Raw genomic sequence first — 19,752 nt, 5'->3', positions numbered from 1 at the left:
CAATCTACATTCTCATCTATGTAGATGATATCTTGATCACCGGTAATTGTCCTTCTACTATCAATTCTTTGATTACAGCCATGAACAATGAATTTGCCATCAAAGATTTAGGGGAGCTTCATTTTTTCTTGGGCATTCAAGCTACTCATACTTCAGGAGGTATTCATCTTAGTCAAACCCAGTATATCTCTAATTCACTCTCTAAAACTAAGATGAGTATCTGCAAGCCTAGTGACACACCTTATTCAAAACCTCAATCAGCTGAGACCTCTTCCTTATTTGAAGATGTTGTTTTATATAGAAGCATCGTTGGAGCTCTTTAATATGCTACAATTACAAGACCCGACATATCCTTTGCAGTTAACAAAGCTTATCAGTATATGCATGCTCCTACAGAAGCTCATTGGTGTGCTGTGAAGAGAATTTTAAGATATCTACAAGGAACATTGTCTTGTGGTCTGCAGTTTAGGAAGTCTTCTTCTCTACAACTCCAAGCATATTCTGATGCTGATTGGGCTGGAGATACATCTGACAGAAGATCTACAAGTGGCATAGCCATATTTTTGGGACCTAACTTAATATCCCGGTGTTCTAGAAAGCAGAAAACAGTGTCCAGATCTAGCACAGAGGCAGAATATAGGGCTCTAGCTGATGCCACTTCAGAAATTATTTGGGTTCAGTCTCTCCTCTTTGAGCTTCAATTTCAATGTACCACAAGAATAGTGCTTTGGTGTGATAACATGGGTGCCACTTACTTAACATCAAATCCCATTTTCCATAATAGAATGAAGCATATTGAGATTGCATTTCACTATGTCAGGGAGCTAGTAGCATCCAAGTCCTTGGAGGTCAGATTTTTATCCACCAGAGAACAAATTGCAGATATTCTTACCAAGGGTTTGTCTACCAAACGTTTTTCTCTTCTCAGTTTCAATCTGAGTGCCTCTGCTCCTGCATAGACTCTGGTCTTGTGGGGTGGGGGTGGGGGGTGTTAGAGTATAGTCTTGTGAAGAGAATCTTCACAGAACATTAAGTGAGTGTGTGCAGAGTATCTTCACTGAACTGTTGTAACTGTCTTAGTAGGTCATTTGTACGTTGGTCACCGGTTTAGGTGGTCATCAGAGTTCAAAGTTTATAAACACATACTCTGTGTGTTTTGAGTCTGTAATGAAGAATCATGAATTGAAATCAATGAAACCAAATGAGAGAGTGTCCAACGACATAAACTTTCTCAATATAATCTTATTATGAATCTTCGAATCGCGATTTAACATACGATTCGTATCGCGATTTAACATACGATTCGTCACTAAAAAATGAAAAACGAGTCACATCACGAGTCACGATTTCAATACATTGACCACTACCAACAAGCTTCCATGGGAACTTGATTCCTAGCATTTTCCATAACTATGCTCCTAGACCAGTTAACTTCAGTTTTCTTTCCCTCTTTAAATTCAATATTCAACGGAGGTGAGTTGTTTATCTGAGTGATGATCTTTATACAATGAGACAGTTGCTGAATAAACTAGCACCCTCTTGGGCTCTATTAAAAGCTAAACTCACTGTACATAACATGGCTCAGTTGGGCCTCTCGGTGTCACGATTCTGTTAGGAGTCAACACGTACTAGTCTTTCTACAACAAAACATTAAAAAGTCGTACACATGGGAGTACCATTACAGTCGCAGCAAGAGGCTGTATTAAAAAATAAAAATAAACAAATTGCTGCATTAAAAATTGTTTAAAGAAGGTACTTAGAATGTACTTCGAAATAGAGTACTTTGGTCTCATCTAGCAAGTTGCAGGTACTCTCTGTCAATGTTTTGCGGTATAAGGTATTGCTAATGATAAGGTGAAGGAAGGAGTACGTACTTATAACCGAGTACCAAGCCATACTGATGCGTCGATATGACCGGCAAGGCGGCAACATACTGCAAACCACATGGCTGTCATTTCTCTATAAAATTATAAATAGTAGCTGCTTCGACAAATATTGCAAGAACTTGATCCTTGCGCATTTTCACTAATGGCAACAATTTGCATCTCCTCATCTCTGATACTAACCATAATTCTATCAGTTTTCGCCATCATAATTCCAGTAACATTCTCACTTCAAGTAAGATTTTACCAAGAATCTTGTCCTCGAGCAGAATCAGTAACCAAAAGAATAGTGAAGAAGAATTTTCTGAAAGATCCATCCATCCCTGGTGGATTAATACGCTTACATTTTCATGATTGCTTCACGAGAGGATGTGATGGGTCAGTTCTTATTGACAGCGACAGCAGAAACGTAGCAGAAAAAGATGCTCCGCCAAATTTATCTCTAAGAGGATTCGAGGTCATTGATGAAATCAAACAAGAATTAGAGAAACAATGTCCGGGGCTTGTTTCTTGCGCAGATATATTAGCACTGGCAACTCGAGACAGTGTTGCATTATCCGGAGGAATTAAGTACAAGTTACCAACCGGACGAAGAGATGGAATCATTTCAAGAATGGTTGATGTTCGATTACCAGGACCATCTTTCTCCGTTCAAGCAACATTAATGGCTTTGCGGAATGTTGGCCTTGATTTGGATGATCTCACTACTTTGCTAGGTGCACATTCTATTGGATTCTGTCACTGCGTCTTCTTTATAAACCGGTTGTATGACTTCCAAGGGAAGGAGGGTGAAGCCGATCCAGATTTAGACCCTCAACTACTAATCCAGCTGAGAGAGAAATGTCCAAGACCACAGGGAAATCAAGTCTTTAACTTAAGCCAAGACAATACTGTGTTCATGAATCCTTCGAGTAACACGAATTTTGTGTTGGATAACTCATTTTATACTAGTGTTATACAGCGAAAATCGTTACTGCAATTGGATCAAGGTTTAGCTTTCACTGGCCTTTCATCCAAACTAGCAGAAAAGTATGCGAATGATTCACAACTATTTAGAAATAAGTTTGCCAAGGCTATGATCAAATTGGGTAATATCGTTACTGCAGAGGAAGGAGAAGTTAGATTGGATTGCAGAAAAGTTAATAAAAGAGTTTAATGCGTTTTCATGTTCTTTTGTAAAAGAGTTTCTGTTCATTAGTTCGTCTAAATTCTTGTTGAGTATCGAAAAATACGTTCTCTTTTTCTCCCTGTATGTGGGTGGAACATTATCTGCATGGTCCATGGTAGTACATCCAGCTTTTGATGAAAAAGAAGAGAACAAATTCCCTCCTAAGACTACAAAACCCAAATAGTTGTTAAAACTAGGTCTCTGGTAGAAAGTGTAACATAGTTATATTCTCATCTAAAATTAAAGTGGAATTTTAGATGATAAATGATAATGAATCATCTTCATATGTTGTTTCACTGCAACTCAATGTGGCTAACAGAATCGTGTTTCTTCGGTTAGCGATGATGAGTAAGTATCCCATTTTTTTGCTTCTCACTCAACAGAAAGAAAACAGGAAAATCAGAACTAAACAAAAAAGAAAAACCCAATGAGAGATAAGTAGAATATTGTTTAGATAGTAATCAAATGTTTGATATCATTCAAATTGATGTCAACTCTAACATATATGACTCACAATGCTCAAACATAGACTTGTCTAGTACTAGACTATAAATATATACAGAACATGTCAAGACAGTAGTTGACATTATCAAAAACCTACAACCCCCCATCCGATCCAAAATCATGTCCGCTAGATTTCAAGAATTTCTTCAACAAAAGAACCGTTATAGCAATGGTAAGACCAATAGCAGCCCAAGTAAAAAACCGATCATCAGCAGGTTTTGGAACCGTTCCTTCTGACCCCTGCACTTGATGTTGGGAAGTCTCTCCAGCAGCAACCCTTCTTGATACGCTTAATCCTGCACTAAATCTGACATTCAATGGGCCAGCATTAGCATTTACCTGCACCTCATGAACATCTTCCACAATCATGCCATCAACTACTGGGTTTTGCTGAATTTCAGCACCAGCAACATCAGCTATTATGTCATTGTCGGGGTTCATCTGAACTTCTTCTTCACTTTCTATGTTATTCGAGCTCTCTACTGATTTCTGTTCAAGATTTTGCTGGGGAACCGGGGTTGCCTTGCTAAGCATGTATTCATGAATCTGTAAATTCAAATTTTGCAAGCAATAACAATTCCATTACCACTACTATCCATACACCATATGAAAGATAAGAAAAGAGGAAAGTTACAAAGTGAAAACAAACCTCGTCAATTAGTCTTTGTCGTTCAGGAGTCCCATATTTTGGGGCAGCTTCACGCGATTTAACTGCAAGGACACGCCTTTCTTCCTTCTTATAGTCTAATGAACCCAATGCACCGCCTGGGTTTGTTGGCATGAACGCAATTAGTGCTACCAATGCAGTTCGAACTGCAACAAAAATAAAACATATCAGCAACACATAGGTAAAGAACACAAGCACTAAGCGAGCCAGGTTTGTGCATTATACAAGTACATAATTTAAGTAAATTCAAATTCAGGATCATAAGAAACAAATGAAGCAAAAGAAGTTTGTGTACCACTCCATGATGGTTGCCAATGTTCAGGGTGATGATTGGATATGCTTAAGCATATCTTAGTTTGCGTTTCAAATCGACCATTTGGTGTTAACAACATAAAGGAAGGAGGTTTAAATGGATATTCAGAAGGTAACTGAATTCTCCCATGATAAATTCCTCCTTCAAATTCCGAATCAGCTGGTCCTCTTATCGCAAATTGCCATTCGAATAAATTTTCCTGAACAATCAAAAATTGAATTATTTATTGAATAGATGATGGTTGTAAATGACTAAATTCCAACAAAAATACAAATTAGGGTTTTTGAATACCTCAAGAGGGAGACTCATGAAATCATCAGAGGGGTTTGATTGCATTTCTTTAACTTCTTGAAGGATTCTCTTCACTGCTGGATTCTTACGGTTGAATTTCTCTTCCGCCATGATTACAGATGTCGGATAACACCTCAGACCAGAATTTTAGAGCGAATAGAAGAATAAGAAACGTTAAAAACTTAAAAGAGAGACAGTTTTTAATCTAATTTTTCTAATCTAGTATTTGCAAAAATAAGTAGAAAAGGTAGCTGTTGATATATCATCCAATTGTCCAGATCCGAGATGTCTGAGAAATTGTCTATGGTTGGATACGATTGTCATAAACATGTCACCGTCCTTATGTGTCGTGATATTATTGGTTTTAGAGGCTTCACTTCTTTGATTGGTACACCTGGAAGCCTTTTTGTAATCAGAAGTGCTAAGGTTTGCCACAAAATTGTTTCTCCCTGGTATCCAACCCGCCACCCATTCCCCATGTGTCAAGGTATTAGTCCATGGCATGCAACCGCGGCCGAGTTCCTAAGGGCAATTCCTATGAGAATGAACGAACTCATTTTTCTATTGAGCCAGGTGGATGACTAAACAGGTGTCTCCATTATGGGAACAACAGTGCGGTTGAACATCAAGAGTCGGGGCTAGAGACACACGCCAGCGTGTGTAGGTTAAACACGGCACTGGTAGAAAAAACGCTGGCGCGCAAGTCAAAAACGCTGGCATTGGTCATACCGACGCGGGCGTGAGAAACAAATACGCCAACGGTCGATTTTCCAACGTCCATATTCTCAACGTTATAGTTTTCAAAACTATAAATTCTTTCAACTGAATTCATTTTCAGTCACACTGCTACTATTTCCTTCTTCTAAAACTCTTCCAAATCAATTTTTTTTGATATAATATGAGCAATTTTTTAAGAAAAGCGGTCAATACTGTAAAGAAGAGAAGAGATCGAAGAACTGAACCGGCGTCCGGCCTGCCACAGGTGTAGGTTATTCTCAAAATCAGGAAGCAGAGTTTGCTTCGCCGTGTGTCACTGCTGCTCCATCATTAGTCCAAGGTCATGTGTCGGGGCATCAAGATCGGTCTGGGGGTTATTATAGAATGAGAGGTGGATTTATCAGACTTAAAGGATGTTTGAATGTCTACCCTCTCAAGTCTGAGAAAGGGTTGACAGATATCCCTGGCGTTCCCCGACCGAACCCTTCCTGTGCTATGTTCTTCAATTAATATATTATTCAATTAATATAAGTTTCTTTGAATACTTCCTGTGGTATGTTCCCCGACCGAACCCTTAATATTGATATGACATGACAATTTATGTTCACTCGCAGCAGAGTAACACGAATTTCCAAGTATCAAGGTTAAAGTCCTTGCATAAAGTACTCAATCAGAAAGCATACTGCTCTCTGGCAATAAAACTTAAAGAACTTTGTGTCAACACACCGAATTCAATCAATTTTGTGATAATTCACAAGATTCAAATATTACCCTGATTAATTTGTAAAAATTAGGGTTTTTGCACCTTGCACAATATATTAGACCCCGTTGGTAAAACTTAAGCTTATGTGAACTAAGAAATTAATCCGCCATGGATTAGTAGGTGAAGAATCCTACCCAAAATCTGAAAACAAGGAATAAAAAGAGCCACCGAATAAGAGCAGAAGCAAGGGGAGGTGTGGCCATGCCTTAGGCCAGCCGACGCCATTTGCAATTGGTCACGCCCATGTTTCCCGACCGTCCTTATTTCCTCGTCGACCAATCAGGTCGCCTTAAACCCGACACACGTTGGCTGGGCCCATACTTGCCGTCCCTGTTTCCCATCGACCAATCAGCTCGCTTTAAATCCGCCACACGCACACGAGAAGTATGGCCACGCCCATGCTTGGTCGTCCTCTCTTATATTAACCAATCATGTTGCTCAAAACTTGCCACAGTGTTAAAAGAGGCAAACTGCGCCAAACGGTCACAAAGGCATTGGCTTTCCAAAAACTGCGCCAACATGCCAAACGTTCCATGTTCCGCCAATGAGTTGAACGGCATGCCGACATGCCACTCCGCCGCGTCAAACGTGCCACTTTGTGGCAGCATGCCAAAACATGCCAACGTGCCGTAAATAGCGCGCCTACGTGCTAACGTACCTCCTGTTCGTGGCCAACGCCATGATGTGCTTAAATTAGGGTTTTCTAGTAAGAAGCACGACTCTGCTTTAGGCGCGTTAACCAAAAACCTAATTTCCAATTGTGGCTCAAATTACACCACTTTGGGCCCCACAACATGCCACGAGCCATGCGGGACCCAGGAAACCCTAGGAATGGTGCCATATCATAGCCACTCATAGAAACCCCACATTATGACCTTACTATAGTTCCTTTGGCGTGACTATAGCGTCGTTTGCACAAAAAGCGTCACCATGCTGCGATCGCATGCCCCACGCACCAATTAGGGTTTCGGCATGCCAAACCCAAATTCAGGCGAAGTTGCTATGCCAACCAAGCCTAATCATGCTACCCATAGCATTGGGATTGAGGTGGCAACTAGAAATAATGTTTCCAAGCCGTTTTTGGGTCTAATACCAATGTGCAAAAATCTAGCGGCCATGGCTACGTCAGGTGCTACTGGCACCACTGGCATGCGCTAAATATGTGACTATGCCATTGGCATGTACCAATGACGCCATTGTACTATTATTGGGCGCCAACAAAATATGGCCATAATCAATGGCCATCATTTCTCATGAGTTACAATCTCAACCGTCCAAATTCACCACAGAAATGACAGGCCTGTGGCAAGTTTTAGGCAACTGGCCAAGACAAGCTTAATAGCGTCACATGCTATTCTCCTGTGGCAAGTTTCTTGACTTTGACTTGCCACATATAGTAATATGCTACACGTTTTTCACGAAAACACTCGAGACATCAAACATGTCACAAACCGGGGGATACTCATTAGGGTATTGGTATGGCGGTTTACAGGGTGCGGCGTGCAACACGCCTATTATAAGAAAGTGTCAGAAAGCAGTGCAGTTAGTGGCGGCAAGAAGTAGTGGGTGTAAACCAACCCATCTCCTTCATAGTGGGAACGTGGTTTCTGGCATTCACACACGAGCCCACTTCTCCATCACTCAATTATTCCCACTTTCTACGAGATCAGGGTGCGTTCAATATGACTTGTATAAATAGGTTCTACCTATTTCAACCAAACAACAACAGTTTTGGTTAACAACAACACAATATCCAAAAAAACACAAAGAACTGATAGCTTACGTTCGTAAGCCAGTTCCAAATTCTGATACAAGTCATAAAAAAGCCACACTTTCAGAATTAACCATTCTGATCTCAACGCCTTCTTTGCTTCCCTCCCTAAGACCAACCCTTCTCCTTCACTTTGTGACCGAAGCAAGACTGGAACGACCATTTCTTGGTTTAGGCCAGGATTGTACAGATTGATCTCTCGAATCTAAAGTACTCCCGTGCAGTGCATTTGTTTTAGGTTTAGATTTGTTTCTCATCCACACACCCAAATTGACCAAAATCAGCAGAAACAGTTTTTACCCGTAAACAACTGGCGACGACAGTATGAGATTAATTTTTCGGTTGCAAAATCAATTTCCAATTTTCAATTTCATTTTTTCAATCCCAATTTCAAGATGGTAGATCTCAGATCCGGGTCAGCAACAAACCCTGAGGCCACCGGCGCTGAAAACGCCATTGGTACCAACGTTCCTTCCGGTGACATCAATGTACCAACTGTCAACATGATCAGTACCAGCGGCACATGAAGCATTCCCTTAGGAATTACACCTTCGATCACCAGGTCCAGAGACGCTGCCGCCACCCCCAATATTTCTTTAAGCGTGACGCCCCTAGTTGCCACCAGAGCCACCGCCACCGCCACTCCACTATCGGGACGAGAGACTGGAGGAACCAGAGGAGGCCAACCCCCTATCACCATTGCTGATTTGATGGAAAGACATGAAGTTTTTGATAAGGCTCAGACGGACATGGCTTCAACTCAGAAGGAGGTGCTTACTTTCCTCAAGACACTAACGGAGCGGTTACCGTAGGAATCACGCCGACCAACGACAATGAGGAGCACTTTTAATACCCCTGACGCCAGTACCTCAGCATGGCGCACCCTTTTAGATGAAGAGGCCCGCCCATTGGAGAGGAATCAGCCATCCAATTTCATCACACGTGAAGATTTGGAACGACTTCTACGAAATCGAGACAGCGAAAACCCAGTGGACATGCACCAGCATCAACCTCTGTATCCTCCTAATGTGCAAAGAGTTTCTCTTCCGAGGGGATATTCTTATCCTCAATTCTTCCTTTATGACGGCACTGGTAATGCGCGTGAACATATCTCTCGATTTTTAGAATCCTTGGGTGAGCACGAATACAATCATGTCCTCCACTTGAAAGAATTTTCAAAGTCACTTAGTGGAAGAGCGTACACCTGGTACAACAACATTGCACCAAACAGCATATCCAACTGGTGTGAGATGGTTGCAGCTTTCTACAAGAAGTATTTCTTTGTGTCTGAGCAAATCACCTTTTCATACTTAGGAAGGATGTTCCAACGAAACCGTGAACATCTAAATGATTATGTCAAAAGATTCAGAATTCAGGCACTGGATTGTCACGACCCAAACGTGACTGAGCAACAATTGGTGGAGTCTTGCATCAATGGCATGGTTCCCATTTACCGTGCCTTATTGGAGAATCTACGCTTCCATGCATTCTATGAACTTCATGAAGCCGCTAAGCGGTCGGCCACAACAACACCAACATTGTTAGAAACAACCAGGACGACCAAGAGTGAAGACGCACGCGAAACTCGAGGAAACTGACGCCTCATCAACAAGCAATATAGCACTGTCCCCTCTATAAGCGTGGTGGGTGAAGGAGGAAAAAGGAAAGCTCCAGTATCAGAACAACCACCCAAGCGTGCAGCACCAGCACATCAGGCGGCTCCACCTCGAAAGGCCGCGACTAAATCTTCTGTGTAACATCAAGAAGCCAGAGAAGCTGCCCTGGATTTCCATTTCCCAATCGAGGAGGTAATTAAACTCCTGGAAGCATGTATTCAAGATGATTCCATCAAGCTGCCTCCTATCAGGCATCCGCCAACTAAAGAGGAAATGGAAAATCCCAAGTATTGTCGCTACCACAGGTTCGTCCATCACCCGATCAATGAATGCAATAGATTGAAACGCATATTCAAGGAGAAGGTAGAGGCAGGATAACTTCAACTAGGCAATGAGGGAGTTCACAGAGATCCCCTTCCAGTCAGGAGTTGTATGCTTTCTGGGGACTCTGTCCACAAGACAGTGCAGTCCATGATGCAGCGTGTGTGTGAAATCCTCTATTTCTCCATAGTGCAGCGTCAAGACATATTTACAGCCCTCAACCGCGTTGTGTCGGGCAAGGGACTCTTTTCCGTCGAAGAAATTTCTCCCAAATCCCAACCTCTCTCGGGAAACACCGTTGGAAAGTGCAACCGGGGACTGCTGACCACTGCTCACCTGAAGGATGTCGAGTTCGATAGCGCACTAATCGACACGGCCTCCGACTTCAATATTGTTACTGTCAAAACTTTGAGATATGCGGGGGTTTCAAAGAAAGAGGGTACTCACTCCCCAATTGTGGTCAAAAACCCGGAAGGAGAAGCAATAAACGCTTACGGCTACATCAATCTCGAAATCAAGGTGGAAGATGCTTTAACACACGACAAATTCCATATTGTCAAAGAATACCCAAATTATGACATGATTCTGGGGCGCTCGTGGGTGCATAACAATAAAGAAAAATTAGGAATATGTCCTCTACCGGTGTCCATACCTGAAAGAATTTTTAACAAGCCGGCCGACCCTGAGGACTGCATGCTGTTATATCTACAACTTGCCAATGTAACCCAGCTGCCTGGAAAAATCCCATCGACGTACATACGCATATTTAGGACACAAGTAAGTCTCATTGAACAACCCTTTCTGCAACCAGTCACTTCTCCTCCCCCACAGGTCTGGGGACTAGATCCAATTATCAACCCAGGCGTCATTGGAAGGTGTGAATGGGATGTCGTCCCCTTCAAGTGTTTCATCAAAAGTTTGGAAGTTGTCTTAGTCAACAATAATAGATCCAAGAATCAAATAGCGGCCCAACATCAAAACCCATTCCAAGTTGGAGACATGGTAGTGAAAGTTTCCGCTCAGCCTCTTTCGTCCGACTCCACAGACGAACCATACCTAGTAGCAGAAGTTATTTTGGGAGGATACTGCAATATCATCAACACGGACAAGTTAGGGCATAGTAACACATTCCCGGTGGCTCAAACCATTCAAAGTATAAAAAGTCACGCCACCTCTTGCCTCAAAATTCTTCTTAGTATTTCCTTCAGCAATTTTCCTCTTCATGCAATATTTGTAATTCCTCCAAAATGATTGCACTGCTTTCATTCATAATTAGGGTTTCGATTTTAATTAAAAGTATCTTTCTTTCAAAAAATAAGTTTTCCTGAATCTCAAAGGGAAAAGCACCAAGTAAATCCAAACCCTCACAAAGCCATTACCCATCAATTCAAAACCATAAAAAATCAAACCCTACGAGAAATATCTTATTCAAAAAGTACTTAAGAAGAGAATATGCAAGGAAGAAGATCAGCAAGTGGCGGCATAAGAACATATGTCTTCAACTTTCGCCTGACGAGGTTTCTCTATTTCTCGCGACGTGTTTCCCAGCTTGTGACAGCTCATACTTCTACATACCCAGTCGTCATGCCACGGACATCCTGTGTAATTCGCAAGGGAAAATACGATAAAAGGTTGGTTAAACCCTTAACTATTGCTACTGTTTCCCCATGTTTTGAGTTACGGTTGCCAACGGCATGCGGAGGCGTTATTGTGGAAGTAGCCAAACGAGATGCGACGCGCCAGTTAGCATTATTGCTGTGATATTTATGCGTTTTGACTTTCCATCCGCTGAATCGCTCTGGAAGAGTGAAATAACTTGTTTTTCGCAAAAACGGGTTTTGGAATTCTTTCGGAGATTTTATTCATTCATCCAATTAGATATGAAATTATCAAAACAGCGTGAATGAAAGAATATCACTCGGTGAAGCATGACTCCAGTCACATGAACAAAAAAAAAATGAAGTATCAAAAACATCTACAAGCTACGAAAAGATTGTTTTTCTACAAAAGGAGATAATGAAATGGGAAAACTAGTTGTCAAATATCAACGCCAAGGTCAGTGGCGCCTCCACTAGAGTTTTCTCAAGTGTCTTCTCCAGCACTCTCCGAAAGCAGGCATCCCCTCCAGAAGCCGTTTCAGCATCAGTTTCGGCGCCCTCTCCAAATCCCTCTCTAGCGGCTTCCCCAGCATCCTCTTCATCAACTGCCTCAGCATCCTTTCCCGCGCCTGCCTCAGCATCCTCTTCAGCAGTAGTTTCGACATCCTCTCCATAAGCCATTTCAATCTCTTTCTCGTGGGACGCGCCGACATCCTTCTCAGAAACTTCTCCAACAGCCTCTTGAGGATACTCAGGTTCGTCAACATCAGAATCAAGGATTACGATACCGTTATGAAAGGGTAATCAAACTTGTTTCCGCCTGGAGGTTTCTTAGGCTCAACCCTTCGCCATTTCAGTCCGGCGGAGAAACTTTCATCCATGGAACTGGGACGCGGAGATACTTCATCACACTGATACGTCTCAACACTCTGGGACGCTTCATCACGTCTCCATGTTTCCTCCATGTCAACCGAATCCATGAAAGCTTGAGAACGCCCTCGAACAATGCGTAGATGAGCGAGAGGCATACCTTGTATAATCCGACCGGCCTCACGGAACAAAGGATCTACTTTGTTTAATACCACTTCAGACGCAGAAACCCTGGGTTTGTTAACTTCAAAACTTTTTTCCGAAGAATTGGAAGAATAACCATCAGGAGTTCCCATCATATACTGCAGGAAAAAATTATGTCTACATCAATGACCTACGTGATGAAAGGAGACAAAAGGAAAACTGCAAGAAGATTTGAAGCAATACCTAAAAGGGGATGAACGTAATCATGTGGTAATCGATACGAAAAGAAAATCTCTAAGTGCTCTTTTATATTACACAAACTAATGAAACCTGAAAAAGAAAACTCTCTACCTGCCGTACATGAAGGCTCTAGACACGGGATATCAGCTGATTAGATACTTATATATCTTGGATGATTAACTCACCTGGACTATTGATAGAAAGAAGTTCGCCACTGCAAAAAAATAAGGCCAACGAAGCAAGTATAAAAGGATGTGTAACGCCCTTTATATATGCACGGCGCCTTGGGAGTTTGGGTAGGAAAAGGAATCCGATTTGGTTTCAGTCATGCCCAAATCAGCGCCAACACTCTATGACGCAAAGCTCTATGGCCGAGCCAACACTAATACTCTGTGTGCAGAGTTCTGTGGACAAACCAGCACCACGCTCCATGTCACCAGCACAGTAGCCGAGCCGGGATTACGCCAACGCTCCAAGCCGCTAGCGCAAGGACCATAGACCACTCGTGCCTCTTGACAAGGTCAGTCAAATTTTTTTCTGGAAATCTCCGCATGTTTTGCCTTTTTGGTTTCATCCTTGTCTGTCACCATCTCATGCTTAGCCCGCAAAAATCTCACTGTTACGAGCTAAGAAGGGGACTTAATGTTGATGGTGGTTTTTAGTTCAGGGTTAAAATTGTAAACCTTGTGTTTAATAAGCCGTTATTATGCAAAGAAACAAAGCCAGGTAAAGTGATGAGTATTCAACCTCTTCACTGGCGCATTTATTGAGCAACTCGATATACTTACATGAAATTTATCTAGAATGGTGCATGTAGCAACAATCCCAGATATTCTGTAAATTTTGGCACCATGCCCATATTATTCAATTAATATAAGTTTATTTGAATACTTCATGTGCTATGTTCCCCGGCCGAACCCTTAATATTGATATGGCATGACAATTTATGTTCACTCGCAGCAAAGTAACACGAATTTCCAAGTATCAACAATAAAGTCCTTTCATAAATTACTCAATCAGAAAGCATATTGCTCTCTGGCAATAAAACTTAAAGAACTCTGTGGAAACACACAAAATTCAATCAATTTTATGATAATTCACAAGATTCGAATATTACCCTGATTAATTTGCAAAAATAGGGTTTTTGCTCCTTGCGCAACATATTAGACCCCGTTGGTCAAAATTAAGCTTAGGCGAACTAAGAAATTAATCCTCCATGGACTAGTAGGTGCAGAATTTTACCCAAAATGAGAAAACAAGGAATAAAAAGAGCCACGGAATAAGAGCAACAACAAGGGGAAGTGTGGCCATTCCTTAGGCCAGCCGACGCCATTTGCAATTGGTCACGCCCCATGTTTCCCGACCGGCCTTATTTCCTCGTCGACCAATCAGGTCGCCTTAAACCCTCCACAATTTGGTTGGGCCCATACTTGCCGACCCTGTTTCCCATCGACCAATCAGGTCGCTTTAAATCCGCCACACGCACACTAGAAATGTGGCCACGCCCATGCTTGGCTGGCCTCTCTTATATTAACCAATCAGGTTTCTCCAAACTTGCCACAGTGTTAAAAGAGGCAAACTGCGTCAAACGGCCACAAAGCCATTGGCTTTCCAAAAACCATGCCAATATGCCAAACGTGTCATGTTGCGCCAATGAGATGAACGGCATGCCGACATACCACTCCGCCGCGCCAAACGTGTCACTTTGTGGCAGCATGCCAAAACATGCCAACGTGCCGTAAATAGTGCGCCTACGTGCTAGCGTACCTTCTGTTCGTGGCCAACGCCATGATCTGCTTAAATTAGGGTTTTCTAGTCAGAAGCACGACTCTGCTTAAGGTGCGTTAACCAAAACTCTACTTTCCAGTTGTGGCTCATATTACGCCACTTTGGGCCCTGCAACATGCCACGAGCCATGCGGGACCCAGAAAACCCTAGGAATGGCGCCATATCATATGTGGTCGTTTCCACATTATGGCCTTACTATAGTTCCTTTGGCGTGACTATGGCGCCGTTTGCACAAAAAGCGTCACCATGCCGCGGCCGCATGCCCCACGCACCAATTAGGGTTTTGGCATGCCAGAAGATATAGATGACTATCCTAAACTCGAAAGGGTGTTTATCTTATGGGTACTGGGTCAGACATTCTTTCCAAACTCAACTTTTGTTGCTCATGTTGTTTGGCTTCAAGCATTAGAAGATCTTGACAAAGCACCAAATTATGACTGGGGATATGCAATTTTAGCAGAAATGTACTGTGGGCTGGATCAAGCGTCCATTGGTATGCCTAATTTCACTAGTTTATGGGCATCATACAGGTAATTATCAAAATTATTAATAATTTTTATGAACAAATGTAGGTTAAGTCAAAATACTAAAATTATGGAGTAATTTGCAGTATTGGTGGTATACCTATGTATGTGTTGGTAAACCAATCCTTAAAGACGATACCTACAGATTTCCAATCTTAGACATGTACGTCTCGACCAACTGGGCGAAGGACACTGGCAACGACGTCTCGGCTTCCAGTTTTGTTCATAGGTTTCAACAGATGGCTCGAAGCCATAAGAATGTTGTTGCTAACCCTTATATTGATTTTCCTCATGGAGATGGTGGTTTTTTGACAAGGGCAAAACTTGTAAAAATTGCCTCTGAACTTACACAAAGACATATCTAATCATATATGTACTAGAGCTTCACCCAGCTAAACTCTCAGTATTATATATATATATATATATACTAGGTATCACCCAGCCTACGGCCGGGGCTCAACCTTTTTATGATCAGCTGACCATTAGGGTAGCCAATCAACACGATTAATTTACAAAGTGCTTACCCAAACAACGACCACACCTTGTACAAATATCAGGAGGGAAAGTGCCATAACTGAATATAACTTAGAGACATCTGATTAAGGGCTAAAAATGATTATATAAACTCTCCCTTGAAAACCAACTTTTTCGTACCTTTGGAAAGTTACATTATCACTCCCACTGCCACAACAAAAGTCCAATACACCAGCCCTCTTTGATGTTCTGCCGTATCACTTTGAAACCAAATAAATTAACCTAAGTTTAAGGATCAAAATTTAATCAAAAAATTAGTCATTTACTTACTCGTTAACACCTTGCATTGTACCAATGAAAGAATAACAAACCACAAACAAACATGGTTTTAGAACCGGAGCACTCAACTGCCGTACATCTTGAAAAACTAATGAGAAAAATAGAGACACCGATGATCTCAAAATGGTTGCCACAAAGCAAGTTTACTGGTAACGTTTCATATGAATTATAGCTATATCATATATTTCGTAGAAACATGTTAATACTCTATCAGTGAGTTTATATATATTCTCAAATTCTAGCATTTAAAAATTATAAATCATTTAAAGCAAGTTTACATGATTTATAAGGGGATACCAGTTCTACTAAGTGCTGATGCAGTTTCATATAGGATAAAAAGATCCCACCGATCATGACCGTTGGATCGATGAAATGGTATCAACTCTTAGTAGGAGCGGTATCCCCTTTATAAATCGTGCAAGTTTACTGGTAACGTTTCATATGAATTATAGTTATATCATATATTCCTAGAAACATGTTAATACTCCATCAGTGAGTTTATGTATATTCTCAAATTCTAGCATTTAAAATTTAGTTTTAAAATCATGAACCAAATGAAGTCTGAGATATCAAGTACGAACTTACTACCTACATTTATAGTGATGGAGAGATTGAGGTTGGCGAGGTAACGGGACTTATGTGGAAAAACATAAAATTCATGATCAACTATTCAACACTGATTTGAAATTCATTGAACATGCAACCCTTTGGGGATGATGCCAGGCTCCCTACCGATGCATCACAGACTCGTATCCATGAACAATGAATCTGCATTCTTTAATTATCCCTATGTAAACGCATAATTCTTTGTTAATTATCAACATAAAAACGGGATGTTTTTGGGCCTTAGTAAATGATCACAGTTGCTATTTTATTCATCGTTTCCACGTGTACACATTATATACGTCCCATTCTTTGTATGTTATCTAGTGGCATGTCTACATAAATCAATTTCCATCATCTTCCTTCTCTAATACATAAGTTTTTACTCCCTTCGTTCTTTTTTAATAGGCCAGTTTTGTTTTTAACGAAATTTAAGGAAATTAAGAGAACTAATCATTGAAAGTGGTCCTCATGACACTTGTCAATAAAAGAAGTGAAGTGAAATGATCCCCATGACACTTGTTAGCAAAAGAAGTAAAGTGAAGTGGTCCACATGACACTTGTCATCAAAAGAAGTTAAGAGAAAAGTGATCCCAAAAAATAAAATAACATTTGACTTTCCCAATTAGGAAACTGACCTATTTTTTTGAAACTTTTATTTATAGAAACTGGCCTATTAAAAAAGAACGGAGGGAGTGCTTTTTAGCGAAGAATAATTTCAACATGAACACGTTATAACTTGATAGAGCATATTCACCATGTAAAAAACATGGCGTGATTCTTTTGGCCCAGAAAAGTACCGGTTAATCTTCTGGTATAGCTGTATACCAGAAACATCTTGTTTCCATCATGTACCCCTAAATCGATATATCTACAAACATGCGCATACAAATCTCCAGCTATGTATGTTTAAGGAAGCCCGATTGTCTAAACTATTAACCCTAGATTAATGAAATAAGAAAAGGCATGAGATGTTGATCATATTTATCGCATGGACTCAAGTTGAAATCGATAATTGCACATATAGGTAGGAGGGAAGTGAATTAAACAGGAGTTCTTGGCGAATAAGGAGTCTGTTTTGAATGAAATATGTATCTATGTTTAAATCCGTAATAAAGTGGATTACGAAATTTATTTAAATTAAAAATCAGAACTAGTGACAAAACCCCTAGGTGAACAAACTAGTGATAAGAAAAAACCGGTCATATTATTTCTACCAAATAAAAACCGTTTCAAATAAAACTGGGACAAAAACCCCAAGCCAAATAATAATGTGTAAATTTAGTTTTTGTTACTTTTAAAAAAGCCAAACATACCCTTCGACCTTTTCTTCTTCTTCTCTGATTTCTTCTTTCTTCCGTCTCCTTCTCCTACCACCACCATCACCAGCAGCAACAATGGAACTGCACGAGAAGAACAACGCTGATTCAAGAGGTGAAGAATTCGAGAGACGTTTTCTCTTATTCATTTCCCTAAAAATGAGAAAAGAGGACAATTCTTGTTAAGTTTTTCCGATTTTAGGTTTCAGTTTGTTAATCAGATTCTAAGGTTTGTTGTCCAGTTTGTTAATCAAATTTTAGGGTTTCCTCATCTGATTTCAGGTTGTTTATGAGAGTTCATAGTTGGAACTCTTTCATCATCTGAATTTAGGGTTTCACTGTCACCTGCGTAAGCCTCTCTCCACCCTCAGGTAAGCTTATCTTAATCGGATTGATCAAGTGAAGCGCTTCAGATCTGAGGTTTGTTATTCCCTTTTCTGTTGTGATTTGAAGTATTTTAGATTTTTAGTATTCTGCAATATAAACCCTAATATCTTGTGAGAGTGTCATTTGCAGTCTGTACTCTTAATTAGAATCCATTGGAGACGAAGTAGGGTTCAAGTGTTGAAGTTGCAGCTGCTCTAAAAGCTACAGAAAGTGGAGATAGAATTGATGTGTGTTGTGTTGATGAGTCTGAGAAGATGAGAAGTAGAGTTCTGGTAGGAGGTTGTATGATACTGTAGCTGTAGAAGATGAATTCTGGTGGTGGATAAGAATCTGGTTTGAATTGAGAAGATGGTTTGCATCTGCAACTCAGTTTTGGAGACAACCAGTGATGAATAATGGGTATTGTGTTGTGCTGTATCTGGTGGATTCTGCAGTGAATGGAGCGATGGATTATGGAGATTCTGAAATACAGTGGCTAGGGTTGCAGTTGAGAATTGAGATTGAGCTATGTGCAGTATGGAAAGAAGCAATTGCAGGTGAAATTCTTGAATGGGAAATTGAGTTATGGAAGAGTGAATGGAACTGAAGTGTGGGATGAGCTGAGCTGAACTGAAGTTGATGGTTGAACTGAGTGCAGTCACGCCATGGCATTTCAGGTGGTCTGGAATTGAGATTGGTAAGGGTTCAGTTGGTACTATTTGTGCTGTTGAGAAGTTGATGTTGCAGAGCTGAAGTGAGTGCTGGGAAGGCTGAACTGAGAATGGGTTGAGCAGTAGCTGGAGATTGAAGCAACTACTTTATTTTTTGCTGATTTGGGGTTTAGATCTGTGGATATATGTACTTACTGATCTGTTTTTTATTTTTGGTTTTCTATGCTTTTGTGTTGCTGGTGGTGATGTTGGAATCTAAGGTTTGGTATTCTATGGTGGAGTTGGGTTTGCAGGAGGTTGTTGGTCTTTCTAAAGCTCTGGTGGTGGTGAATTTTCAGCTGGTGGAGGTTCTGTAGTAACAACAGTTGCATCATGAGCTTCAACAACTTCTGAGGGAGGTGGTTCTGTAGGGGGTTGAGTAGAATCTGAAGCAGAGGCTGAGGATATATGAATATTAATACGAGAAATCAAAATTGGAAGTGAATGATTATGATGATGAAGAAGAGTGATGGAGAGGTTTGTTCTTTGAAACCTTTAAGAGTAAAATTTCATTATTTGTTTGAAGTCATTTGAATTTATTGACGTGTTTTCTATTTTTAGTTTTCTGATATTGTAGTAAGAAGATGAAGATGATGAGTAGAAGTAGAAGCATCTTTAGCCCCCTTTTGATTTTGGTTTTCTTAGAAATTTTGAAGAATAATTTTCAATTGTCTGAATTGTGATCATGTTGTATTAACTGCTATTGGTTTATATGCTCTATGTTAATTACCTGCAAAACTGTTTGGAGGATGTAAAATAATAC

The 19,752-nt window shown here is 40.7% G+C and overlaps 2 protein-coding genes across 2 annotated transcripts; one reads left to right on the top strand and one right to left on the bottom strand.

The window, feature by feature from the left end:
- The first annotated feature begins 1,918 nt into the window (after nucleotides 1–1,918).
- On the top strand, nucleotides 1,919–3,296 carry LOC113334452 (peroxidase 57-like). Its single transcript, XM_026580702.1, has one exon. It carries the CDS (start codon nucleotides 2,029–2,031, stop codon nucleotides 3,037–3,039), a length of 1,011 nt encoding a protein of 336 aa, XP_026436487.1. The 5' UTR covers nucleotides 1,919–2,028; the 3' UTR covers nucleotides 3,040–3,296.
- Nucleotides 3,297–3,486: 190 nt separating this feature from the next.
- On the bottom strand, nucleotides 3,487–5,068 carry LOC113334403 (ubiquitin-conjugating enzyme E2 32-like). The gene is made up of 4 exons (XM_026580662.1): nucleotides 4,827–5,068; nucleotides 4,518–4,734; nucleotides 4,205–4,368; nucleotides 3,487–4,101 (listed from the first exon to the last, which is right to left on the bottom strand). The coding sequence occupies exons 1-4, from the start codon at nucleotides 4,935–4,937 to the stop codon at nucleotides 3,649–3,651; spliced, it is 945 nt and encodes a 314-aa protein (XP_026436447.1). The 5' UTR covers nucleotides 4,938–5,068; the 3' UTR covers nucleotides 3,487–3,648.
- Between the last annotated feature and the right edge of the window lie 14,684 nt (nucleotides 5,069–19,752).

The sequence above is a fragment of the Papaver somniferum genome, unplaced genomic scaffold (assembly GCF_003573695.1).
Source record: "Papaver somniferum cultivar HN1 unplaced genomic scaffold, ASM357369v1 unplaced-scaffold_137, whole genome shotgun sequence".
Lineage (NCBI taxonomy): Eukaryota > Viridiplantae > Streptophyta > Magnoliopsida > Ranunculales > Papaveraceae > Papaver > Papaver somniferum.
This window is presented reverse-complemented; position numbering and strand designations above follow the sequence as displayed.

What these genes read in the sequence shown, in the direction of transcription:
- LOC113334403 (XM_026580662.1), bottom strand. Translation starts at nt 4,937, where the DNA reads ATGGCGGAAGAGAAATTCAACCGTAAGAATCCAGCAGTGAAGAGAATC. An exon ending in TCATGAGTCTCCCTCTTGAG is followed by an intron (nt 4,735 to 4,826) that starts GTATTCAAAAAC and finishes TTGATTGTTCAG; the next exon opens with GAAAATTTATTCGAATGGCA. An exon ending in TTGGCAACCATCATGGAGTG is followed by an intron (nt 4,369 to 4,517) that starts GTACACAAACTT and finishes TTTTTGTTGCAG; the next exon opens with TTCGAACTGCATTGGTAGCA.
- LOC113334452 (XM_026580702.1), top strand. Translation starts at nt 2,029, where the DNA reads ATGGCAACAATTTGCATCTCCTCATCTCTGATACTAACCATAATTCTA.